The following is a 26,333-nucleotide window of genomic DNA, read 5'->3' as shown; positions in this document are numbered from 1 at the left end:
CGGCGGCCCGCGCGCGTGATGTGAACCGGAAAATTCAATTCTCATTCGTTTTTAGCGGGTCTCCTACTTTATCGTGATGGTCTACAGCGCTGCCAACCACGATGAGATGATCCAGGGAATTTTGTTTGCTCATGTGTGTCGTCACTGCAACTGAGACTCAATTTTTAAAGCTGTTTTATAATTTTGTATTTTTAAGCTGTAATGCTGAATTGCCCAAAATGTCAAATTATATTAAATTTTGTTTATATAATATTTTTACATTAATTTTTTTCTTATAATTTTGATCACTATCAAATTTGATTACTGGATATTAATACAAATAAAAATATTTAAAACGTGATGTAGCGTACAGACTTAATTCCCCAAAATACTAAAACCGATCTGGCTAATTGTTAACATCACGATTTAAGATATAATTATTATAGTCGAGTTTAGCTACAAAGTGTGAAAAATCACAATATTTTGTCATAATAGTTTATGGCTCAACGGTCAACGAGTCGTAAACTCATAAACGAGATAAATTTATTATTGGCCGTGGCTTTAGATATCAACTATCAAGAGTTGATCAATGATCAGACATCGTTATCAAAGTCTCTTAAGATTGTTGTTATTGTTAATATTTAATGTTTATAACTTATAAGATATAAATTACAAATATAGTATAAAAAAATATGTATTAATTTATAAGATCATAATGTTTTAGTGTTATATACAATTCTATATACTACGCACTATTGCACTTCGTTTATGTGTCGTCGATCGTCTATGAATACTAAGATACGCATGGTTAACAATATTCCTGGACGAAATGTAATTTAATTACAACTATAAACAGGAGGTCACAATTATAGCAATTATTATTGTTTGTAAATATTATTACTGCATAATGTTCGGTTCGCTATCGGCCAGAACGGCCAAGCAAGACGTGCCATAGTGGCGTAGATACGCTTGATAGTAAACATGAACAACAGCGACGAAGAATTACACCGACCTGGCTCAAGCCGTGGAGTGCTATCTGATCAAAAAGAATCGTCTAGGTAACTGAGTGATAAATTTAAAATTCATTAATAACCATTTAAAAATGTGCTTTGGTATCGTTCTAGATTAAATAACAATGTAGCTCACAGCCATGATGGTCCTAATACTGAAAGTTGTCTTGATTGTGATACCCCCGAACAACATGACCACATGATTGCTGCTAGTTTGGTACATTGTGACCAAGAAGATAGTGATTCAGATAACGATTCTTGTATTTACACTTATCGTGGTGATCGGCAAGAGCCGGCAGTTGAAAATTTACCCATAGATGATAGAAGTACATCGCCTTTGATGGATTACTTAGAAATGGACTTTGAACCTGAACCTACTGTTAACAATGTATCTGAAGATGAAGAGAGTACTGAACCAATGGCCAATAATGCAAAGTATATTTTTAAAAAAAAGTTTTTTATGTTACATGCCATATGCTTATGTAATTGGCTTTATATTATATTGAAAGTTATTTATAGATAAATAAAAAATAATTATTACTTTTTTTTTTTTTGTTCATCAGTGGTACAATGCAGCTAATAAAAGACCTATTGACTGCTTATTCCGATATAGGTCCAAATTTACAAGAAAACCATCTTAATATTACAAATAGTGTGATGCGTGAGCCAACTAATTCAAATCCAATCCCTCGATTACCAATATCAAATTCAAATGTACCCACTTTGCATTTAAGGGCTCTTAATACTAATCTCCCTGTTAGTAAAGAAGAACGTAATGGATGTATGAGACGCAATTCTGATACAACGGTAAAACAAAATGTTTAGTACCTAATTCATATAATGATTATTTTTTATTAATGTTAAATATTTTTCATCAGGAGGTATGTCAAAAAATGAAAAGAATGCGTGTTGATGATTTAACTTGGATTAAAGAAATGGTATGGTCAGAAAAAGAGGCAGCTCAGCTTCAAGTAAACCAAATTGGTGTATCAGCGTGTGGGGCAACTGCAGTTGTAAATACTCTAGTAAGTTTAGCAATTTAAATAGTTTATAATTGGAGTAAATTTTATACTGAATAACATAACATGACATATTTTTAATTGAAATTATTTTAAATATTATTAGCTTTTATTTATATGCATTCTTGCCATACACAAAGATATAATTGGGGGTGTAAGAAATATTTTAGCTTATGCAAATAATAACAATTTATTTTGGTCAAGGTAGTATTATAAAATGTGTGACTTATTTAAGTTAATCTTACTGCTTGCAAAACATTTTAACATTAATGTTTCTTATGACTCTTATATTTAAGAGTTAAAAAATAAAAAATTAAGTAATGATAAAAATTTAGCGTTTTTTTGGTAAGTACTTAAAATAGTTTTCCTAATAACATATCATTTTGCAAAGTGAAAACTAACAGAGTGCCAGGTTAGCCAGAGTTGCCAGAGTGTAGTATGTACAATGCTGCTAATCGACCAAATTGTTTTTAGATAATTGTATATTTTGAGAGGGAGAATAAAAAGCAATTTTATTAATGAGAAAAATTGAAGTTTTTTTAGTGGTTTTTGCAAGTTTATTAAATGTTTGATTAATACGTTTGACAATTTTCAATGTAGAATAAATTGTTATTTTGAACTTAATAATTAAGAAAAAATATTATTATTATTATTATTATTTGAAATAATTAAGATTTTAAAATAAATGTGTTACTATATATTAATAAATGCCCTATACTTCTTATAACATGACAATTTAATTGTAATTTTCTATTCATTTTATCCTATTGTATGAATTATTTTATTGTAAATATATTTTAGTTGGCTCTAAGAACACAATTCAACTTAGACCGTATAGTTCAGATTATTGGTACCCGTTTACGTAATGAGACTGCTGCACTTGTTCCCTATTTGGAATCTCGAGCTGTAGCTGGTTGCATGCCCCAAGATTTAGTTAGAACTTTGGAAACTGCAACAGATTCACAAGTCAGTGCTAGGTTTTTTGCTACTAATCAATATTTGGATTTACCTCTAGCTCCATGGCTTGCAACTTGGATAAAAAAAGGTAGTTAGATAACTAGAAATGCCCACTATAATTTTATGATTTTATATTATTTATAAATTTATTATAGGTGCTGTTCCCATATTGACATTAAACCTCCAACGTGCAAATGTGCCACCTTCTCTTGTGCCAGATAGTTGGCACCATCAAATGGTCTATGGAGTATCGTACAATCCCTTACGTCCAGAATTTGCTCAAATTTACTTAACAAATCCACTGAGCGTATCATGCATGGAGTCGTTAATTCCACAATTATTTTCTCCATCTTCATTGATGATTAAAAGAGCTGATATATTGTCCAGGTGGACCCCTCAAACAGATCTCATGTCTTTGGCCACACATCCTAGTCGACATTGGCATAGATTTAATGTGTTAGGTATTTATACTTGGATAATTTCTGTTTTCGTCATCAGAAATAACTCACTATAACTATTTTTTCAGGACAAGTGGTAAATCTTTTACGTGAAGAAAAAGAAAATGTCAAATTTACTAATCATATTGTCATACCGGCTAATTATAAAAGTGGTATAACTTTAGCAATGAAAACATCATCAAATTATAGCCATGAATTGAAATCTGTGCCAGAACTATAGATAAGTACCATGAAATAAAGGTATTTATTTATTATCTTTATATAAGTTATAACTGTCAAGATATTTTTAATACTTGAATGAATGTTAAATTGTTTTTTTGTTTTATGTATTTTATTGTGTAATCTATATTTGAATATAACATTTCATAAGAATGTAAAATAAAATAATAATTTTTAAACCAATAAATGTTACCAACAAAATATTAGTGTAATATATTTTATGTTTATAAAAATAGTGTAGTTAACTTAGATTGACAAAAATAAAAATTTTGATTTCTGACATTCAAATTTAAACTAACAAAATATAATCCTTTCAAGTGTAAAAAATAAACATTTATGTTTATCATGAACTGAAAGTGATGTATTATAAATATAGCATTAAATTGTTATGATGTATATTGTATGCAGATTTTTGATAATATATTATAGATAATAAAAAATAATTTAATACCAACCAAATTGCAATCAGTATTACATTACATACAGTGTTTGATTATTATAAAAATTGAACTAAGTGTTTAATACTTGTACTTGTTTTGAAAAATCTTCTAGTTGTTTTTTATCTCATTCCTACATTGTACTATTTTTATACCTTTTTATGAAATTATAAAACAGAATACAACAAAAATTTAAAATTATTTATAAATCATATCTTTTAGGTAAGCCAACAGTTTATTTACTTCTAGTTTGTTATCTAGTAGATGGGGTAATATTATTATTAAATTTGAAGAGAACTCACTATTAATAAAAAATTATTAAATCATTAATTTTGTCACTAAATACAAATCTAATGTTTGGATTTTCAATTCTATTTTTTAGTAATACTTAAGTATAAAATTTTATTTAAGCACAATAGATAAGATTAAAGGTATACAATCTATTAGTATTGCCATTGGCAGTTATAACTTCTAAATATAAATTTAAACTAATAGAATGTATTGGATTTATTGTACATTATCTTTATAGATTTATTAATTTCATTCACACTATCACACTAGATAATTTTTTTGAAATGTTGGCAGTACATTTGTAAGCTACAATACTTTCATTGTATTTTAAAGTTATGCAAGAATAGTTTTTTGAAAACAATTTGAGAATTCATTTTTAGAATTTGATAATTTAAAATTAGGTATTTTAAATTTCTATAGTACTTATAACTCATAACAGCTTCAGTATTCTAAATTTTCTTATGTTCATTAGAAATCAAAGTTCCTATCATTGGTTAGTGTTATTAGAGATGTTTAGGTTTTAAGATAGGCATTTGATTTTTACATAAATTTTTCTAATGTAACAGTGATTTAAAAGACTTGTATTAAAATAAATTTAGTAGTCGAGTAGTCATACACTTATTGTATTCATATTTATTTAATTCAAACCAAAGATATTTACAGTTATAATTTAGGTCAAAATAATAATAATACAAAATAAATAAAAAAAACATGGCACTCAATTTAATGATTAAAAGGAAAAAAAAACTAAACAATAAGTGAAATGTATAGCTAGTTATTATTTTATAGTAAGAATAAAATTAATACATTTCATTTATAACTTGTTGCTTTAAGATAATGACTTAGTGGCAAATGATTAAGTATCTGCACAGTGGTAAATCTGACACTTTAGAAGGACTGATTATTTTACATAATTGATTATAATTTTAAAACACCACAAGTTTAGATCTACAACTAAAGAACAAAAATGTTAACTATGAAATTAATTTGAGATTTGTTAAATGTAGTTTATAAAAAATAAATAAAATAAAATGAATGCATAATTGTATTAAAGTTTATCGATTTAAAATAAGAGAATTAAAAATACATCAAATTCTACACTAAAATTATTTTTTGGCATAACTAAACTATGTTTGTTAATTTAACATTTATTTCTATTACTTAATTATAATTTGGACATTTCTGCTCTCAGTTTTTTTAGTATTTCATAATTTGGACCACTCCTAGGCTTTGGGCTTTGATTTCCAGGTTCATCTAATTTTTTTTCACAGCCACTTCCAACGTTTTGATGGCTATACAATCTTAATAAAGACCCAAAATATTTAATATGAGGGTGTAGTACCTATATATATGTATATATAAGACAAATTTAGTACATATCTAATTTTTAAATATTCTTAAGAGTATTTTTAAACCTTCAATAAAGCTTGAGCTCCTTTTTGGCGTCCTTCACGTTTATTTTTACAAATAACAGTGGCAGAATGTTCCTTGACAGTCATGGTACAACGGTAAAATATCTCAGAATCAGATCCACTTTGCATACTTTGCATTTCACACTTTACATTTGCATCTTCACCAAAATTTCTATAGTTCATCAAATCCAAATAAATATTAACAAGGTAGTTAATTTAAAAAATAGAAAAATACCTTTTAACACAAATTTGCAACATATCATATGGCATAGATTCAGCAGCTTGGGCACAAAATTCTGGTATTCTAGAGTCTTTAATGTTTAGTTTATCAAAAAGCTAAAATATTGTGATGTAAGAATTAACTGATAACTTAGTAAATTACTGATACTAGTTAATAGATTTAAATGTACTTACTACATCTCCATCAAAATTACTACAACCTTGACGTTCATTCATTGCATGTCTACGGTTAATTTGGATATGGTTTTTGACAGATGGTAACAATATTTCTAGTGTAGCTCTAGCAGCATCAAGTTTAGCTTGTTTTTTACTTGAACCAATACCGATACCATATTGCATGCCATCTAAAATTACTGTGGCTAAATAAGGATACCTAGCATTCTCTAAAACATAACAACATACAGTTAATGATTTACATTTATGAAATTTATAATTTAGTATTTTTTACCAACCAAGTTCTTTAAACTCATATGATGGCTGTGTTTTGAGTACACGTTGAATGTATTCGTGCAATATGCTAACATAACTTTTACCATTTAGATTAATAGTCCACTGATCATCAGGATTGGATGTATTACAATCACTTTTAACTGAAATATATTAATTTAACACTATCATACAAACTATACAAAATCATAATTTTATTATTATTTATTATACAACAGAATAATAAATTAACGTAATATAATTGACATATATTATGCAAACTCGGTCTAAATATTTCAGATTTGTCATAAGATTAGTAGGGAAGGAATTTTGTACAAAAACATCAGTTTTATAAAACATACTTATGATATGATAACTAATAGAAGTATTCAATGTAAAAATACTTTATAAACTTGACTCATGGGGAATTAACCTTAATGATTTTTTCCTACAGGCTACATGACAAGCGCATTGCATGTATACAATTAAGATTATTGATTATCAAGCACTTGGCAGTGAAGTCATTATTTTACATTTAACATAATCAATCAGTCTAAAAACAAAAACAATGTTAAGTGTAACTAATAATTATTTACTACAAATATTATTTGTAGTTACAGAACTTCAATTAAGAATAAAAATAATTATTTATTTTATTTTTAGCATAATGGTTAGAAGATTCATAGATGTAAATTCAAGATAATATTATATATTTATATAATATGATGGGATTTGTATCCCATAGAACAGCGTGGAGTATTTTATGATAGATAATACAATAAATCATGGTAATAAAGTAAATAAAAAATAATACTATTAACAAATTAAGAGAAGTTAAAATGCTTACACATTATTTAAAAGTATCAGACAGTGAATCATAACTGTGTTCAAATTTTGATGATCAAGGAGGCACAATAAATTTTTAAATCAAGCGACCAATATTTCATAGATATGAAGAAATAAAATATCCATGGTATGTATTATTAGTTACAAAGAATTGATAACAAATAAAAACAATTGAACACAAATAATAAAAGTCTGTATTGATTGAGTCACGTTTTTTTCTAAAAGCATGACTTTTTTACAAACACAGTTTACCCCCCCCCCCCCCCCTCCAAGAATGCTTTAATATGGTAAATAAGACTATTTCTACCATAATACCATAATCAGTATAGTAAAATGTAAAAAAAAAAAAAAAAATAGAACTATTTGAATGAGAAAAAAAATTTAAATTTTATTAGGGAAAGAAATGAAAGAAAATCTATAAGTTATACATGATAAGAAATTTATTATAAAAAATGGAGAAGAGACTATGAAAATCTAATATAGCTTTAACAATTATTGTAATGTAAAAGATTGATCTACCATACAAATAATTTAAAAAAATTACATAGTGATTATCAACAGAACTTATAAGTTTTAGATAGAGGCATGCAAATACACTTTACAAGTTAATAAGTAATCAAATAATTCTACAAGAATCTAATACATAGATATATCAGGAATTTAGTTATATTTGTAATAAATAGTAAAAATAATTATGTATTTTGATTTACTTACCATCTGGTTCTTGAACTGGAAATGACATTAAATGAGACTTGTCTTTTAATTTTGGAAGATCTTTACGTCTTCGATCAGCTTTTACCATTCTAATATATTCACGTCGTTTATCCCAAGAACTAAACATGATATATAATTATTACTAACATTTTGCAGTTTAAATAATAAAATAATTTCTTTACCTAAATCTCATAAATTTAATATTTTTGAATTTGAATATTTTGCTACAATATTCTCTATACTGTTCATGGGTTAATGTTATAGGGCATTCTAAAAAACAATTTAAAAGATCATAAATAAGACTCAGTATAATAGATATTTAATATAAGTATTACTGTTCAACTCTTCATTACTTTCTGCATTCATTTTTTCTAATTTTAGTTTATAATCTAAACAAGGAATATTTGCCACTGGAATTTTATGGTTCTATAAAAATTAAAGAATACATTAAATTTGTTTATATATATAATATTATTTTAAAATATTAGTCCTTACTTTGAGGCTATTAACTCCAAGAAAATATGGTTTAGAAAATGAACAAACTTTCATTTCTTCGTTTAAATAAACTGGCATCCCACTGTCATGTTTACATTTTATCCATCCGTCAGGTAAATCTTCATCAATACATCCATCTTCATCTAACTCTAAAAAGTATAAACATTGATAATGATAAATTGTCATGAGGAAAAGTTAATTGAAAAATGTTTAAATTTACCATATGTTATATATCCATCCTCAGAAGTTGCTTCAGTGTTTTGATTTTCAAATTTCACAGTTACATTTTCAGTAGAAATTGTAGTCTAAATAAAACAATCAATACATTATCAAAAGATCAAGTATATACTATTAAATAGATAATATATATATATATTTACAATATATATTTATGGAGACAGATAGAGCAGTTAGATATTTCATTATAATCTATTAAATCTTTTTTATAAGTATGAATTATGCTTAAACAAAAAAATATTTGTAGTTTGATTTGTTTAAATATTAATCCCGTGCTATTTAGATTTTTAAATGCACCACAGGGATGAAGCGATAAAAAAATAAGTATTACAGGTACCTGTTGCTGATCATCACTTTCACATAAATTTGACATGGATTCAATATTTGTATTTTCTTCTCTGGAGCTAGAGATGTTGGTTTCAGACATCATCAGCGTGCAAATGGATGATATGTTACCAGAAGTCTTTTACAAATTGGCAATAGTGAATTTGACAGCAAACTTATCGTATGTATGAGAGGTGTCAATACGACAGCGTTAACTAAGATTAGCTGCGATATAAAAATTGTTGCACAGTACAAACGATAGTTGACGCACGACGTACAGACACCTATCTTAAGACTAGACACACAACAAATTAATACTAAATAACGTTTTAGTATTTTAATTTTATATTACAAACAGTGGCATAGTGGTAGTAATATGTACTATGTGTAACTGTTAATAGCAATTAATACGATACTAAACTTAATCACGTTAGAAAGTTAGAAAATTACGGAAGTTGTGAACAGAATTATACAATAGAATTAATAATAACTTCTTAATTTAGTATAAGTTATTATTCAATATCATGATTTACATTGAAACTTAATAATTTTTTGAAGATTATTAATACTAATAAAAAATGTTCACGATTAAGATTTAAAATTAATGACTGTAAAGTGTATTTACGAAAAATATTTTATAGGTAAACAAGCAGTAGCCAGTAGGTACTCACTAGTTAACTACGTCTGGTTAGTAGTTAGTAAAAAAATCTTGATCAGCAAACGGCGGTATAAATAATAAATTGCAGGTATAATATAGAAATTATCTAAATCTCGGAGAATGTCAGGAATTTGACTTCAATCAACAATTCACAAACCACAGCCCACAAGGTATTGGCAATTGGCCATTGGGCATTGAGTTATTACTTATTGTCTAACGTAGTAATGTCTACTGAGGAAACAAAACAAACAAGTATTAGGTATTAACTATTAAGTAATAACATAACTAAGTATAACCAAAAATGAATTACAAGTATATAAGACCGTGGTCATAGATTTGTATAACACTAACTTACTATTACCACGGTTATGATATGTATGGGAAGGACATACATTCAACTGTGGTTTGGAACTCGCCGTACACTATAATATTATAATTTATAATAGTCTTCGTCGTCAATATAATACAGGCTACAGCATAGACATATAAAACAATATATATTAAATTAATATATTTTATATGTCTATGGGCTACAGCTAACAGCCCCTCACTTCACACTCCATAGTCCATAGTCCACTGAGTGTTAGAGTATGGACTACAGAGACAGAGTAATTTTTACCAATGGCAGCTAGTTTTCGACTATTTCAAAGACTAAAGCTATAAAAACGTTACCTTAAAAGGTAATTAAAAAGTAAATGTTATACGTGTTCGACGAAATTCCAATAAAATGTTAATTATTATTATATAGTATTTTTAGTTATTGAAATAAATATTATTATTAATAGAAGTAGTAGTAGTTACTACTAACTAGCAGACACTAGACAACAGATATTGGACATAATGGACATATAAATATATAATAAAAATCTAATTTAAATTAATAAGAGCATAGTTTTAGAAAAGATCAAATACAAGTAAAATAAATTACAATTATCGTGTCGGTCTTTTCCCGGGTAATTGTGCGAATTGTGGCCCGACTGAACAGTCAGCTGTTTGTTGTTTTCGTTTTTGATTTATTTACGTGCGTGCGTGCAGGAAGAGTGTTTTTATTTGGAAAGTAGATAATAATATAATATTACGACGTCTGTTATCTTATACGCGCTCGTCTGTCGTTTGGATTTTCGATTATTCGATCTGTTCTAGAGCGAAAAAGTTATATTAATATTGTCTTCGTCCTTTAATATTAATTTTACAAAAGACCGGCCGACGTTTGCTGTTGCTAACCGGATTACTGTGGATCTCCTCGAACACCAAAAATCATTAGAATTTTTCATATAACCACCCGCTGGTACGGTTACGATGATTCCAGATGATTCCAGATGATGAGTCCATGATGGCATTTCCAGTGAGTATTCCTTTCCAACCTTCTTCACCTTGTCGAGTTTTTCGCTCTCTACAGGTAGTGGGTTAATTTACTCAATCTTATATAGCAAATTGTTTACTATTGGCAGTGGTGTAGATGCTGTCTGTCTTCACTATTATTGTGTGCACTGAACCAATGGCCTGATACTACAAAGTCAGTCGTAGTTATCAAAGGCAACAACTAATTGCATATTAAAATGGTGCAAGTGTTAAACTTATGGATTTCATACATTTTCTTCAATTTATATATATTTTTTTTTATAGTACGTTAAAGTGATATTTGAAATTGGTCATGAGGCGTCTGTTAGAAACAAACGAACACCAGAAGGGTTCACTCATGACTGGGAATTGTTTGTTCGTGGTGCTGACAATACAGATATACATTTCTTTATCGACAAGGTTGTGTTCCATTTACATGACACATTTCCAAACCCAAAAAGAGGCAAGTTTTCTTTAAATTAATATTTTAGTCTTAAATAGATTATTGCTTTAAATCATTTTATGTATTCTATTACATTTTATTATTAAAAAACTCAAATATTGGAAGATTTTACCATAAGTATGCTGTTAAAATAGATTTTAAACATTTCTTCAAATAAATAATATGTATAATAAAATTATAATTATGTTAAAATTTAATAACTTGTTTTTGTAAGTAAAATACTTTAATGTCATAATTTAATTAAAATATTTACACAGGCCTGGATAGGCCAGGAAGCTACTGAGAAAATCTAGGTGGGGCCGTTTATAATATGGGCTGGTTATAAATGTTTAGTAATAAATTTTATTTTTTTATATAATATTTTATATAACAATGATAAATTAACACAAATAGACAATCTAATTTAATTATAAACTATATAATAGCTGTAATGAAATTTTAGAAATCTTATTATTCAGTAGGCTGATACCTTGCCTATCCGTTGCTATATGTACGTACACGTTATATTGGAAATGACTAATTCAATCAGTATTTTAAATAACTAATAAGTATTAAAAATTATTTAGTTATTTATGCATATGTTACTTGGCATAAAAATTACAACAACGTATTTAAATTTAAATTTAACTATATTGATAAGTAGATTTATAAAATATAAGATGAAATAAAAAAAATAATAGGATAACATATATTATTTTTGTTTAATGGTTAGTTAATCCACAATCATACAGTGCTAATAGTTCATTTTCAAATCTTGTACTTTGGCATTCCTCAACGATATAAATTGTGATCTATATTACTTTGTACTCATAAAGTGGAAAGTCAGTCATTAATTTATTATTTTACTGATTTATTAAAATAACATCAAACAAGTACTAACACGCTGATCATTATTATTATTCAAATAAACAGCATTTCAACTTAATATAACAATAATATAATTTATACTTTTACATAATCAAACATAAATAAAATTTAATGAGTAAAAATATTATTTAAATAATTGTAATACTATCTATTCTGTTATAATATAACCAAATAAACCATAAGAATAAATATATTTTTTTTTCAAAAAATTTCTTTAAAACTGTTTTTTATTTTTAAATCATACATTATTTAATCTATCTAAAGATAATAAATTAATTGACGTACTCTTAAAATTTTAAAATACATTAGTTATATTTTAAAATATGTAATATCACACACTAATTGAATGGTGTCCAAATTATTTTATTGATAGAAATCAATAATTTTAATGATTAAATAATATTTGTTAATAATTGTTTGAAATTATTTTTCAGTGGTTAAGGAACCACCATATGTCGTGAAAGAATCAGGATATGCTGGTTTTCCGTTACCTATTGACATCCATGTAAAAAATAAAGATGAACCAAGAAAAATTAGATTTAATTATGAATTGATACTTCAAGAACGTGGTTTACCACCTATGTCCAAAGTGACTAGAGAAACCTATGTATTTAGCCCTTCAGAAGATTTCAGGCGAAAGCTTATCAAAGGCGGAGGAGTAAGTAAAATTCTTATACCTACCTTTAATTTATATTATTACTATATATTTGCTATAAATATTAAATTATCTATAAAATATTTTATAGATTTTATTTGAATGGGTAATAACAAGACTAAAATTATTTTAGATCTATAAATATATACACATATATGTTTTTGTTTATCCAATGTGCTTTACATCTGAAAAAAAAATAGTAAATTTTGGATCTTAATCTTTTTTAATGTTAACATGTATTAAAATTGTTTTCATACATCTTTAAATATGTTTAAAGTATTTATTATTAAGTTGTAAAATTAAGTGGTTAATAAGCAGGTTCAGAAGTTATTGTACTAAAATGTTCATTGTAGCGTTTTAATTAAAATAACTCCAATTTCTTAATAAATAGCATTAAACATTGGAAAAAATACAAATTGGAATTCTCAACAAGAATTTCTTTTTAAGAAGTTTATATTTTTTCGAATTTTACAAATTTTATTTATTTCTTATAAGATATAGTGGTAAGCATTTAGGAATAAAATATTTGGTACAGCTCTGAAATTTTTGTTCATCAAATCTAATGGTTGTTCAATACCATCTGATATAATTTTAAAAACATTCAAACTATTGGAAAGGATTGGAATAACTCTATTTGCTTTATAGCATAGTTTATTAGAGTTTATTTAACTAAACCTCATATAATTATGTACATACCTATGTACAGTGTGATTACGAATTTAAGTTCCACTAAATATCTCAGCTGGATGACCTTATATTGAAGTGAATATTTTAGAGGGCCTAGGGGGTACTTAAATGCACATTTATTTATGATTTTCAACATTTTTACACTTAAAGTGTGTGTATGCATAATACAGCTTATATTTTTTTAAATGGAAACACTTTTTTTATTTATTCAGATAAATTATTTATTTTTTTAAAGTTTTTTTCTATTTATAAAAATGACCAAGTTAAAGGAGTCAATATTTGAGTTTATGCATAATGATAAAAATAATTTTCACTTAAAAGCCAATGGAAATAATAAAATTAATGTTTAATTTTTCTGTTTACAAATAATAATTTAATAAAATTGTACATCATCCGGATGAATATTTCGAGTATGCTATAATTTTTATTTAGTTGACTGGTTGATCAAGGTAGCAACTACGAATGAATTTTTTAAGGCAACTTGAATCATGCTTAGAACATTACGCTGAAAATTTTGAACAATTGATAAGATAAATTTATTGAATATTATATTTCATTTTATATTATAATATTAATATTACTATTATTAGGCAGGTTATAACTATTTTGTTATAGGTAGATTATTATTACGATTAACAAAAAAAAAATTAAAATAATACTGTACACTATAAATAATGTTGAATTACTTCAAACTTATTTTATTATTTCTTAGTAATTACATTACCTGATTATTTTGTTGGAAATATTGAAAAAAAAATAAAATCCCACTATAAAAATAGTAAAAATTGTAATTGTATTATAGCAGTCAACTGAATACAAATTATCACATATTCAAGATATTCATCTGGATGATGTACGATATCATTAAATTATTATTTGTAAATAAATAAGATAAATTAAACATTTATTTAGCATTTATTTTATTATTTCCATTGAGGCTTTAAGTAAAAATTTTGTTCAACACAAATTATGCATAAACTCAAATATTGACTTCTCTAACTTGGTCCGTTTTATAAATAGAAAAAAAACTTTAAAAAAAAATATAAGCTATATTGCGCATACACACACCTAAAGTGTTAAAAATTTGAAAATCATAAATAAATGTGTATTTAAGAAATATCCTTAGGTCCTCTAAAATATTAACTTCATTACAAGGTCAACCAGCTTAGATATTAAGTGGTACCTTAAATTGTGATCACTTGTATAGCACTAAGACTCTAAAACAAAATAACACACTATAAATATTTAAATTTAGCATCATAACATTTTGTATACCATATTAGGAAAGTTTGAAATAAATTTGTGTCTTACTTTTAATATTCTATAATGAACAAAAAAAAAAATATGCATTTGTTAGAACTTTCTGAGCTCTGGTTATTAGCTTATATTGTCTAATTATTTAAATTTTTAATTCTATTCTTTACTTAAATAGTTATTAAGTTAAATAAGTTTTTGAACTATTTTTTCTTTCCGTTAAAGTTGTTATAGTATATTAATTAATTGTTATTTTATTATTTTATTATTGTTTTTGCTTAGCCAATAACAGCAACCAGCAAAATCATAAATGATTAAATGTTTTTATTTTTTTGTACCTAATTAATAAATATGATAACATTAATGTTTTAGACTAGTGTATTATCTCATGATGGAACTGAAGCAAAAAACTCCAATTCAAGTTCTGCCATATCAAAACAAAAATCAATTACAAATATTAATCGATTGCCATCACCTCCACCAAAAAAAAATAAAAAAGAAGATATAAAACTAAGTAATACATTTGCCACACTTTTTGGGTCTCCAATACAACCTTCAAAGTTACCATTGACTACATCAAAATCAACATCACAAAAGCTATCTTCTTCAGACAAATCACAAGTTAAAATTAAAAGTAGCCCACATCATAAAGAAGATAAGAAAGATAAAGAAAAAGAAAGAGATAAAGTGAAAAAGAAGTTGAAAGAATTATCTATAGATAAGGTGAAAAAAGATAAAGATAAAAAAGAAAAAACTAAAGAAAGTTCTGAAAAATCAAAGTCTCTCAAACAAAGTAGTTCTAAACCTGAAAAGAAAGAATCTACTCATCATGAAAAAATTAAAGAGAAATCAAATGACATTAAATTAGAAAAGAAAGAATTTAAAGATAAAAGCAAACGTGAAGATAAAGTAAAGGAGAAAAATAAAGATAAGTCTCATAAAGATGAAAAATCATATCACGAAACCAAAGTAATTAAACAAGAAATAAAAACTGAATTTAATGATCAAGAAAAAAAGAAACATAAAAGTTCACCAGAATCAATTAAAATTAAGTCTGATAAAAAAATAGAAAAATCTGAAAAATCATCTAAACCTCATAAAAGTCACAAGGAGCATAAGAAAAGAGATAAGAGAGATAAAGAAGAAAAATTAATCAAAAAAGAAGAAAAGTCTAGTTTTGTTGAACAAAAACCGTCGTACAAACACCTTGATATACCTCAAACTAGTACTTTAATAGAAGATTTTCCAAAAGTTAAGGAAGAAATCCTAGAATCTTTGCCACAGCCAAAAGCTAATTCTTCAAGAGTTCATGAACCTGAGCTTGAGTCTGAAGAAGAATTCCTTTCTGAGGATAGTGAACCACCTTATCAACCACCAGAACCACCAAAACCTAAAGAACCAGAACTACCCAAAAAGAAACTTTCTCCTGAAAATAATTTTATAAAAAAGAAAAAACGGAAAAAGAAGGAACGGGACACAGAAGAAACAAAACCTAAAACTAGCCGACTGGACATTTCCGAACATGTACAAGAAACGTGTTCAGACATTTCAAGATCGCCATCACCGTCACACAGTAACAACAAATTTACAGATGAATATATAAACTCTTTAAAGCATCTTCAACACAAAATAATGATGTTAGAAGATGAAGATCTTCAAAGGGTAGTCACTGTAATAGCCGAAACAGGTCATTATGAAATAACTACAAAAACTTTTGATTTTGACCTCTGTGCTTTGAATGAAACTACTGTGAAAAAATTACAAGAACTTATAACTTAGTAAATTTAATCTATAATTTATAATACACACATAAATTTATATATTTATATTTAAATATAATGTAAAATTTTATTTATTTGATTAAAACTGATTACATTAGTAGTATCAGAACTCTAAAAATAAATATATTTTACCTTTTTTTGATATGATTAAACTGCATTGTACACAAGTCTATTTAACTAATAATACGGTATATTAAATAATAATTATATTGTAAATAATAATGATTATGATGTAATTTACAACAAAAAAAAGTATTGTCCAATATTTCCCTGTTTTGGACTTATTTTTGAATTGTGTGAATTTTAATATGAACTTTTTTTTTTTAGTAGTTAAATATTTCTCTTGAATTAGATGAAATTTATTGTACAGAAATAATTTTAAAAGCTTTATTTTTAACTACACATATATTTTTTTTTTTTTTTGGGAGGGGGGGTTCAAAACTGCCAAAGAACTCCATATGGTTGTTTAGAATTATTGTATGTATCATAATTCTTTAAATTTTGTATTCAAATATTTTACATTGATGACTAATCATTTGTAAGTAATTAATTTACTTTATAAGTTATTGATTTTATTTATTAATTTTTTTTTGCCTAATTTTAAAAACAAGTATTGTTTGATGTTTTTGTTGCCTTTAAATTATAAATTATTTAAAAAATCATAATATTGCATTATGAATTAATTGTTTTTTTAAATTTTCATATTTTTACTTCTATATTGCTGTAATGAAATTTTGTATAGTTAATTTGTATAGTTTCATAAACAAACCGAATCATTAGTGGTATAATTAATTAATTAGAATCAACTTGGTAACAAACACTTCGAGAGATAATATTTTACCTCTAAATTGTTGCAAATCTTGTAACAACATATTTGGTGCATCATGGTGGGAGAGAAAGTAGACAACAAATATTTTGCCGTGATCGGATTTATTAAATTTAAATACGTTAAATATTAAAATTAATTTTGTTCTATTTTTATGAAATTTTATGTATATTTCGTACATGTATAAGATCGACGCAAATGAATAACTATTTATGGATTTTTTTTTACCAATATTTGGTAGTTGGTTAAAAAATAAAACAATTAATTTTTTTAAAATGTTTTGAAATTATTCCTAATTGTTCCAACTCAATTTTTGATTTATACATACTATATATTATTCATATATATATATAAACTAAACTTATAATTTTTAAAATGCTTTGTAGTAATACAATCTAATAAATAAATTTTTATCGGTGACTGCAGATATATATTTGTAACATAAATATTCAGTCACTTATCTAATTCACCACTAATTATGTATATTTTATCTATCACAGTCTTATGTTTCTCCCCCCCCCCTCCCCACAAAAATGTCCATAAATTGTTTTAAATTTTTATTATCTATTGGTACTTAGCTTCCCTTTATTAAAATATCTTGTATTTGCAGTAACCGAGTCCCTCCTTTTTGTTTTTAAATATGTTGCTCGCATAAGAGAAATATTTATTCGAATATTTTCGAATCAACCATATATTCCAATAATATAGAGAAATTTCAAATTTACTTCAGACATAACTAGAAAAAAATAACCGAAAATATTGCTAGAGTGATCAAAATTAAATCAACAATTAAATAAACACATAACGTTGCTAATACCTACTCTAGTAGTCCATAATTTTTCAGAAAATCTACGCATAAATTAACCGACGACAGTTGCAGGTTATTTAACATTAATTTATTAAATTACAGATACATGGTAAATGTGTTAACAATAAATGACAAAAATAGTTAATTTTATTTTTTGTTTAGTTTACTATTTAATAAATTAACAGGCCTGATATTTTATAGGTATATTGCTAGATATTTTATATAAATTAATTTTTAATTTTTATAATCAAAAATATAAATGAAAATGTCCACATAAGTTACCGCATAAGTAATATTAACGTCTCGAAATCGTTAACATTCTCCTGATCGCTGGTATTGACTACAATCAACAAATATAGAGTTCACTTTGAATTTTGATGGTTCATAATTTTGGTTAGCAATGATATTATAATATCTTAAAATTTATTACAGGCGATTATGTAGGTATTGACTACAGTGAAAAATAAACTACTTCAGTAACATGGTATTGGTCTATATTTAATAAAGTGTAAATAATTCTCCATCGTAGTTATATAACATAAATATGATAAATATTATTATTACTAAATATTTAAAACTTAAATGTACGATGGTACATTACCTAATACATAAAATATGTAGGTACCTACTTTTATATTGTATATAATAAACTACAATATAGGTGTAATTTCAGTGCAGTATTTTAATGAAAAAAGCAATAATTGTTATTTGTTATTAAATAATTATTTGGATTAACATTTCAAATCTCAGATTTTTAATCATATTTAGAAAAAATAAATTAATTATAGGAGAAAATATTTAGTAAACATTAAACCATTAGAAAAGTTTAATACATTATTATTATCGCTAAAATAATTTTCAGTAAATCGTCTGATCTCTGTATCTTTACGAAAACCTGCTTATTAATTTCCTGGCAGCCAACAAATAATAAAATATATTTAGTTATAAAAATAAATAAGCATATTTTTTTTTTTTACCTACTTTAGATTTTCATAATTAGATTGAGAATAATTTCCACCTCTCATATCAAATGAGTAATAATTAATAACGCTTTTGGTTTACACTGTACAATAACTATGAAAATTTAACATATTAAAACATTTTTATGAACTACATAATAATAAGGTGAGTATAATAAAATAATTCCGCGTTTTATTAATGTCATGGATAAAAAAAATTAAGAACTAATTATGACTATGTTGTATTCCAAGACGAGATGATAATTTCGCGCCTTTTTTACTCAACAATACAATGTGTTGTTAGGTTAAACAATTCTGAGTCCCGATAAGGTAAATACTAAACAGACAAAAAATTACGATTGAACAATTCTACTAAATATTCTATATTTCTGTATTTTGTATTCAACTATTTAAGGTGTGTCGTATTTTGATTCTGTTTGTATTATATTTTATTCTGTATGATAAAGTACTACCGTGTTCTAAAAATTGGTGCAATAAATACAAAAATACAAGTAATTCATATTTTATTTTATTTTGTTTTTTGTTTTCCAAGTGAGTTTCTTGTCATTAAGTTTTGTATTTCTAAATCATTGACGTTGCACGTATTATTAATAAAAATAATACTAGAAAATTTTTTGATTTTCATAGTTCGTCCAGATAATCATGTCCAGCAGCAAAGCTGTCGAAAAGTCTGCCAAGAAGTTGGTTCAGAAGTGTCTACCGTTCAAGTTAGTAAATTCACCTGGCGACGATGCTAATTCTAAATGTCGTAAACGGAAACTTAGTGGCTCTGAAAATTGCGAAACACGAGTTGAAAATCCTAAGGTTGAACTGCTCAATGGAGGGACCAAGTGTTTTATTAAATCTGAAAATGAAGATAAAAAAATAACTGAGGTAATGATTATACTCAATAACATTATTTACTATAGCTGTGTATAGACTTTTCTTATTATTTTAAATTTTTTACCTATTATTTGGACTGTATACAATTATTTATATATATATATATATATATATATATATATATATATATATACTGTTATTTTAAACCAGATAAATATATTATTATGTTTTTCAAAATTTATTTAATAATTAGGTATCTATAATTTGTATGTTTTAAAAAAATCTTTATAATATATTATAGATTATTTAACAGTTTTAATAATCTAATCTTAATTATAATTTATAAATAATGGTATAGTTATTATATTTCTTTATCTAAAATACATAAATTTTTATATGATATATAATTAAAAGTAAGTTACCTATTTTATTACAAAAATTAATTTTTAGTTAAATTATTAACTATAAATCTATTAGTTATTACTTATTAACTATTTTAACCATTTTTTTTCTTAGATATATTTCAAATTGCTTTCCAATATACATAATATCAAAGATAATCTATTATTTTTATTTTATTATAGGAATTAAATGAAGATGATATGGGTACTAAAGAATCTATTAGTTTAGTTTTAATTAAGTCAGAAAACATAAATGAGAAAGTGAATGAAGAAATAAATGATGTGGATAATCCAAAAATTGAAGAAAATATTAAAGATGTTGATACTATTTCTACATCATCAGATACAGATATTGCTTGTAATAATGTATCAGTTGATTCAACTTCTGGTATTGAAATATTAGAAAATACTACACCACCTGCAAAGAAGCTTACACCACAACAAATATTGAAAAGACAAGAATCAGCAAAAAGAAATGAAGAAAGAGAAAGAATAAAACAGGTAAGTTTTATACTATATATTACTTCCTAAGTAAGATATTGTATTGTATTTTTAATATTTGAGAACAATGTTAACTCCTAATAGGAAAAATTAAAAGCTCGAGAAGAAAAACTCAAAGAACAAGCTGAAAAGCAACGTTTAAAAGAACAAAAAAAAAATGCTGAAATTGAGTATGAATAATATGATAAATATATTAAAAAATATGTGTTTTGTATTTATAAAATATAATATGTTATAATTTTTAGAGCTAAACGACTACGTGAGTTAGAAAAAAAACAAAAAGAAGAAGAAAAAAAAGCCAAAGAGTTAGAAAAAGAACTAGAGAGAAAAAAAAAAGAAGAAGAAAAAAAAGCCAAAGAGTTAGAAAAAGAACTAGAAAGAAAACAAAAAGAAGAAGAAAAGAAGGCTAAAGATTTGGAAAAAATAAAACTAAGAGAAAAAGAAGAGATGGAAAAGAAAAAAAAAGAAAAGGTTAAAGCTGCTTTTGTTGGGTTTTTTAAACCAAAAAACTTGAATTTAGAAATTTCTAAAAAGGATGATGACATATTTAATCAAGAACCAAAAGCTTACTTTAAGCCTTTCCAGGTAATATCTAATATTTTATTTATTATGTATGTATTATTTTATGGTGATATTACAGTCATTTTATAAATGTAATGTACTATATAATATACTATTTAAAGATATAGTTAAATATATTTTTATTAAATTGTATAGACTAAGAATGACATGAAAATAGCACCAATACAAAGAGCATATTTAAATATTGATAAAAAAAAAAATGTGGATAAATGTATTAGTCACTGTGAACAAAATAAAGACTTATTGTATCTAAGTTTATTAAAAACTGGAAAATATAAGCCTTCTAAATCAGATGCAACTTGGCCTATTCAAGTTGAAGATGATACAGACGTCATTATTATAGGTATGTATTTTGTGTTAATTTATACATAACTAAAGACATACATATTTTTAATTAAATTATGCTTATTTAATTCTCTAGATATCTGCTCTATCATAATAATATTGATTATGGTTAAAAAATTTTCCTAATTAATTAAAATAAATTTAGATTCAGAGTGGAGCAATGAATTTATGTATTTATTATGATATTAAATTAAATATAGTTCTGGTCTGTTATCGCCTCGTTGTGTTTGATGAATAATATTTTTAAACTACTAAAAATAGCACAGTAATATTTAAAAGGTAAGCTATCATAGTCAAATAAACTGTGTTTAATTTTGTGGACCCTATCTTTGGAGTTCACTCACAACATTGAAGAGAATATAGTTTGTTCAAAATGGAGGAACAAATGATATCATCAAGATAGTGCACAAAATATCCTTTACTTGATCTATTTCTCAGAGTTTATGTGGTGACCAAAGTTTTTTGAAGGGATCCTTAATAATATTTATTAACGGTACTGCGATGGGACGATACAATTTTTATAAGCTATGGCAAGTTACTATGGCATAGATAACAGACCAGCACCAATATGTCTTAATACTATAATTAAATAAAAAAAATAATTTTGTAATTTATCAAACTTAATTTAGGAACTGGTTCAACAAATAATGAAGATGTGGATAAAGTTGATACTATTAAAAAAAATTCTCAAAAATTCCATTGGAAACTGTTACAATTTAATGAAAACAGACGTCCTCCTTATTGGGGAACATGGAGAAAAAAAAGTCTTTATGTAAAACCAAGAAGACCGTTTGCATGTGATAAAGTATGAAGTATTACTTATTTTTTACACACATTTATTTAATTTTGTTATTTTTGAATTTAATTTCACTAAGATGATGTTTGACTATGATAATAATTCTGATGAAGAGTGGGAAGAAGAAGATCCTGGTGAGAGTATAAATGGTACAGATAATGAGGACGAACCTGAAGATGATTATGAAGTTGATAATGATGTTTTTGTTCCACATGGATATTTAAGTGATGAAGAAGGTCAAGATAATGACAGTGATGTTAGTATGCAATTATTTTTGTTTTATTTAAAAAAATTGACATGCTAACACTTTTTATTGTTTTGAAGACTGAAGAAGTACAACAAGAAAAACTAAAGCTCCTTGGAGAAGAATTTAAAGCTGAAATCAATAAAAGAACAGAACGTATTAAGCCAAAGCTAGTTGGTTGTATATGGATACCAAATAATGTTACTAACTCTATAAATGGTAAACTATTGAAATATGTTTAGTTATTTTTTAATTCTTGGTTATTTACTATTTTTTTTAGTGAATAAATTAGTAGCTGATACGTTACTAAAATATCGTTGTGTTTGGGAAGAGAATGAACCTATCATAACAAAAGAAGTGATCAAAGTAGACTCATCTAAGGACTTAACTGCTACTGAAACTAAAAAGACTAAAATACTTCCTGATTCAAGTACTGTTACTAATATTGTCAAAATAAATTATAAAATATTTGTGGTCATTAATATTATTTTATAATATTTCTTTTTGTCAAGTTTAAAAACAAAAAATTTATTAAAAAATTATTTTCAAAATTAAATATTAGTAAAACAGTTTAAAATTTTAGAAGTCTTAGAAATTCAATTACCAGAGTTTTCAATTATTTATTTTGGTTGAGCATGTTTATTGTATTATAAAGACTGAATGATTAATTTATATAATATTTGAAATATTTATGAGTTATTTTTAAAAATAATTGTTTATATCTCTTAATTAATTATAAAATCAAGTTAACTTAAAACAAAAACATTTCTTCAATTATATGATTATATATTATTTACTTTTTAACATAATTTACTAATAGATTTTTGTATTTTATTTTAGTTATCCCGGATTTAATTACATTTATACATGGTAATACAAACGGTATGAAATTGGCTGTTAAGAATTTTATTGATGAACTGGTCAAAAATGGCCGAAATATTGATGATGATAACTCTATTTCTTTATCAACTGTTAAGAAAACTATAAAATCTATTGCAACAAAATCTACAAATGTTGCTCCATGGTAATACAATTATTGCTAAATTATTAAAAAAAAAAAATTTATGTTATTTTTATATAGGTTTGTGAGTAAAGAAAACTTTGAAAAATATGGAGTTGAATATCCTATTAATTTAGAAAATGAAATTCAAAAATCAAATTCTTCTGTTAAAAAAATAACCAGTTTTATGACACCTCAAAATCAAAAAGCAAAAGCCAATTTATCGGAAAAGTAATTTTTTATTCTCATAATTTTTTCCTTCATTTTTACAAAATTAAAGTTACTTTTCATTTTTATTAATAAAATAGGCCGTGTGATGAAATGAATCAAAATGTGACGGAATCTAAGAAAGATGTTTTTATTCCAAAAAATCTTTTCAACACTATAGAGAGCACAAAACCACTAGTAATGGACATAGCTAAGGAAGGACAAAAAATCAATATTATTGGTGGTAAAAAAAGAATTACACCTATTCTTTTATCACCTAAAAAAAAATTAAAATCAATGGTTGACAGAAAATTTAAAGATAAATCTTTGAGCCCCAACACGGATGAAGTCTGTGAAGATATACCTTTCCCTGATATTAAAATACTATGAAATGTTCTGATATTTCTTTAAAATGTAGGTATCTTCAGTTAGAATTGTTAATACATTTGTTTATATGTGGTTTATATTATTCCAATTATTTTATTAATTATAAGTTATTTAATGAATATAAGAAGTTTTTTTTTATAATTTTATAGTATTGTAACATTGAAGTTACACAATACAATGAAATAATAAATTTAAAAAAATCTTTTGTGAATAGTATTATTTCTTTAATAGTGACTAAGCTTTCTGTTGAAATTATGCATTCTTTGTTATTATGTTAGTAATTATATTTTAGTTCAGATAATATGTATTGTATATGTACACTAAAAATAATACATAATATTATGTATTATATCTAAATAATTTTAAAAATATGTTAAATTAGATAGTTTATCAAAAGTTTTGATTATTGAAGTAAAATTTACTGGAAATCATTCTGCTGTGTAGTACTATGTCTATGTAATGAATATGTTAAATTTGAATTTAACTCAGAAATGTGTACAGGAGTACAGCGTAGGAAAGTGGGTGCATCATAATGTGAACCATCAATAATTCTTTAGATTAACTTTAAATTGATATCAACTTTCTGCCTGCTAGAATTTTTTATCCTAATGCATGTAGTATAGGATCTGTTGAGGACTTAATACTAAACAGGTATTTATTATTATTATCTTGTAATCAAGCATATAATACTAAGATTCCTGACTATAAATAATTGTTAATTTATTGATGGCTAAAGTTAGTTTTGAATGTGACTAATACTAGTGCATACATAGATGATTAAATAATATTATGTTTTTGGGATGGTAGTTTTTAATTGCAGGAGGAAGGGTTGGGTTAGGTTTGGAGTTTTTTAACCATAAAATTGTCATCTTAGCCCATAAGTGATTAGTAAAATTATTTTAAATGTACGAATCTTGTCCATAGAAAACATTAAAATACATAGGAAATCTTACTGATGGGTAATTGTATTTATATTTTTGAACGCAATTTTATTTAGAAGTGTTTAAATTAAAATTAATATGAATATACTTAAGGTATATTTATAGCATAAAATACTATTTTATTAATACAAGTTTTAAATTATCTGTTTTTTATTTAGATAAATTTGATCATCTCTTATTTATTATTTAGGTATGTTAATGTAATGTTTTATCTATAAAATAACCTAGATAAAATTTAAATTAATTACCTGATATCTTATTTAGCTATTTTGGTAATCTTTGTTAGATATAACATACAGTTTACCGTATATTCTGTACATTTGATACAGATGTATCTTATGAATATTAATATTATGATAATGCTATAATGATGAAACGGCGCACTGGATAGGCTATTCAGCTGCACCACTGTCCTGGGTTTATTTTCCAAGTTACGTCTTAATTCATTATTATGGTCTGTTCAAATAAATCAAAGGATGATTTTTGTGAATAATTCTAATAATTTTAGAATTTATTTAATACCAACCATGTAATATATTAAAATGTACGTATTTTGTAATTTTAAAAATTTAAAAAAATATATTTACTTGGAAATTCGTTAAAAAAAACTTATTTGAATAAATGAAACTACGGCCTATCGACAATCACGGACGACGATGAATTGGGAACCACTGTAATGCAAGCTCTCGTTGTTGTAGTTATGGTCGGTTTTCTAAACGAATT

At 25.4% G+C, this 26,333-nt stretch overlaps 4 protein-coding genes across 8 annotated transcripts; 3 read left to right on the top strand and 1 right to left on the bottom strand.

Annotated features, from left to right (window-relative positions):
* Positions 1–615: 615 nt before the first annotated feature.
* Positions 616–3,727, top strand: LOC112591700. Its single transcript, XM_025335599.1, has 7 exons — positions 616–1,037; positions 1,104–1,424; positions 1,553–1,796; positions 1,868–2,014; positions 2,810–3,053; positions 3,121–3,426; positions 3,492–3,727. The coding sequence occupies exons 1-7, from the start codon at positions 961–963 to the stop codon at positions 3,641–3,643; spliced, it is 1,491 nt and encodes a 496-aa protein (XP_025191384.1). The 5' UTR covers positions 616–960; the 3' UTR covers positions 3,644–3,727.
* Positions 3,728–5,507: 1,780 nt separating this feature from the next.
* On the bottom strand, positions 5,508–9,998 carry LOC112591701 (microprocessor complex subunit DGCR8-like). 3 transcript variants are annotated; one of them, XM_025335600.1, is made up of 12 exons: positions 9,736–9,998; positions 9,078–9,359; positions 8,724–8,808; positions 8,504–8,652; positions 8,344–8,434; positions 8,191–8,278; positions 8,009–8,127; positions 6,475–6,612; positions 6,197–6,405; positions 6,018–6,118; positions 5,786–5,954; positions 5,508–5,712 (listed from the first exon to the last, which is right to left on the bottom strand). In XM_025335600.1, exons 2-12 carry the CDS (start codon positions 9,168–9,170, stop codon positions 5,536–5,538), a joined length of 1,419 nt encoding a protein of 472 aa, XP_025191385.1. In that variant the 5' UTR covers positions 9,171–9,359; positions 9,736–9,998; the 3' UTR covers positions 5,508–5,535. The 3 variants fall into 3 exon arrangements, with proteins under 3 accessions (XP_025191385.1, XP_025191387.1, XP_025191386.1); XM_025335602.1 differs by having other exon boundaries at positions 8,362–8,434; XM_025335601.1 differs by lacking the exon at positions 9,736–9,998 and having other exon boundaries at positions 9,078–9,381.
* A 786-nt stretch (positions 9,999–10,784) lies between these two features.
* LOC112591730 (protein AF-9) lies at positions 10,785–16,815 on the top strand. Of its 2 annotated transcripts, none has more exons than XM_025335638.1 (4): positions 10,785–11,067; positions 11,349–11,526; positions 12,828–13,051; positions 15,362–16,815. In XM_025335638.1, exons 1-4 carry the CDS (start codon positions 11,032–11,034, stop codon positions 16,766–16,768), a joined length of 1,845 nt encoding a protein of 614 aa, XP_025191423.1. In that variant the 5' UTR covers positions 10,785–11,031; the 3' UTR covers positions 16,769–16,815. The 2 variants fall into 2 exon arrangements, with proteins under 2 accessions (XP_025191423.1, XP_025191424.1); XM_025335639.1 differs by lacking the exon at positions 10,785–11,067 and adding an exon at positions 11,119–11,284.
* Positions 16,816–19,687: 2,872 nt separating this feature from the next.
* On the top strand, positions 19,688–24,731 carry LOC112591681 (chromatin assembly factor 1 subunit A). Of its 2 annotated transcripts, none has more exons than XM_025335576.1 (13): positions 19,688–19,875; positions 20,012–20,257; positions 20,791–21,108; positions 21,193–21,278; positions 21,354–21,693; positions 21,826–22,033; positions 22,665–22,840; positions 22,911–23,087; positions 23,156–23,294; positions 23,356–23,505; positions 23,916–24,099; positions 24,157–24,306; positions 24,384–24,731. In XM_025335576.1, the coding sequence occupies exons 1-13, from the start codon at positions 19,822–19,824 to the stop codon at positions 24,670–24,672; spliced, it is 2,517 nt and encodes an 838-aa protein (XP_025191361.1). In that variant the 5' UTR covers positions 19,688–19,821; the 3' UTR covers positions 24,673–24,731. The 2 variants fall into 2 exon arrangements, with proteins under 2 accessions (XP_025191361.1, XP_025191363.1); XM_025335578.1 differs by having other exon boundaries at positions 19,827–19,915.
* Positions 24,732–26,333: the final 1,602 nt, after the last annotated feature.

Source organism: Melanaphis sacchari, unplaced genomic scaffold (assembly GCF_002803265.2).
Source record: "Melanaphis sacchari strain LSU unplaced genomic scaffold, SCAv2.0 Contig141_pilon_pilon, whole genome shotgun sequence".
Taxonomy (NCBI): Eukaryota; Metazoa; Arthropoda; class Insecta; order Hemiptera; family Aphididae; genus Melanaphis; species Melanaphis sacchari.
This window is presented reverse-complemented; position numbering and strand designations above follow the sequence as displayed.

Coding starts and splice junctions, on each gene's coding strand:
- LOC112591700 (XM_025335599.1), top strand. CDS start 961: ATGAACAACAGCGACGAAGAATTACACCGACCTGGCTCAAGCCGTGGA. Junction 1,797..1,867: donor GACGCAATTCTGATACAACG/GTAAAACAAAAT, acceptor ATTTTTCATCAG/GAGGTATGTCAAAAAATGAA. Junction 3,427..3,491: donor GCATAGATTTAATGTGTTAG/GTATTTATACTT, acceptor CTATTTTTTCAG/GACAAGTGGTAAATCTTTTA.
- LOC112591701 (XM_025335600.1), bottom strand. CDS start 9,170: ATGATGTCTGAAACCAACATCTCTAGCTCCAGAGAAGAAAATACAAAT. Junction 8,435..8,503: donor TTGGAGTTAATAGCCTCAAA/GTAAGGACTAAT, acceptor TAATTTTTATAG/AACCATAAAATTCCAGTGGC. Junction 5,713..5,785: donor GAGCTCAAGCTTTATTGAAG/GTTTAAAAATAC, acceptor ACATATATATAG/GTACTACACCCTCATATTAA.
- LOC112591730 (XM_025335638.1), top strand. CDS start 11,032: ATGATTCCAGATGATGAGTCCATGATGGCATTTCCA. Junction 11,068..11,348: donor AGTCCATGATGGCATTTCCA/GTGAGTATTCCT, acceptor TTTTTTTTATAG/TACGTTAAAGTGATATTTGA. Junction 13,052..15,361: donor AGCTTATCAAAGGCGGAGGA/GTAAGTAAAATT, acceptor TTAATGTTTTAG/ACTAGTGTATTATCTCATGA.
- LOC112591681 (XM_025335576.1), top strand. CDS start 19,822: ATGATAAAGTACTACCGTGTTCTAAAAATTGGTGCAATAAATACAAAA. Junction 21,694..21,825: donor CTTACTTTAAGCCTTTCCAG/GTAATATCTAAT, acceptor TAAATTGTATAG/ACTAAGAATGACATGAAAAT. Junction 22,034..22,664: donor TACAGACGTCATTATTATAG/GTATGTATTTTG, acceptor AACTTAATTTAG/GAACTGGTTCAACAAATAAT.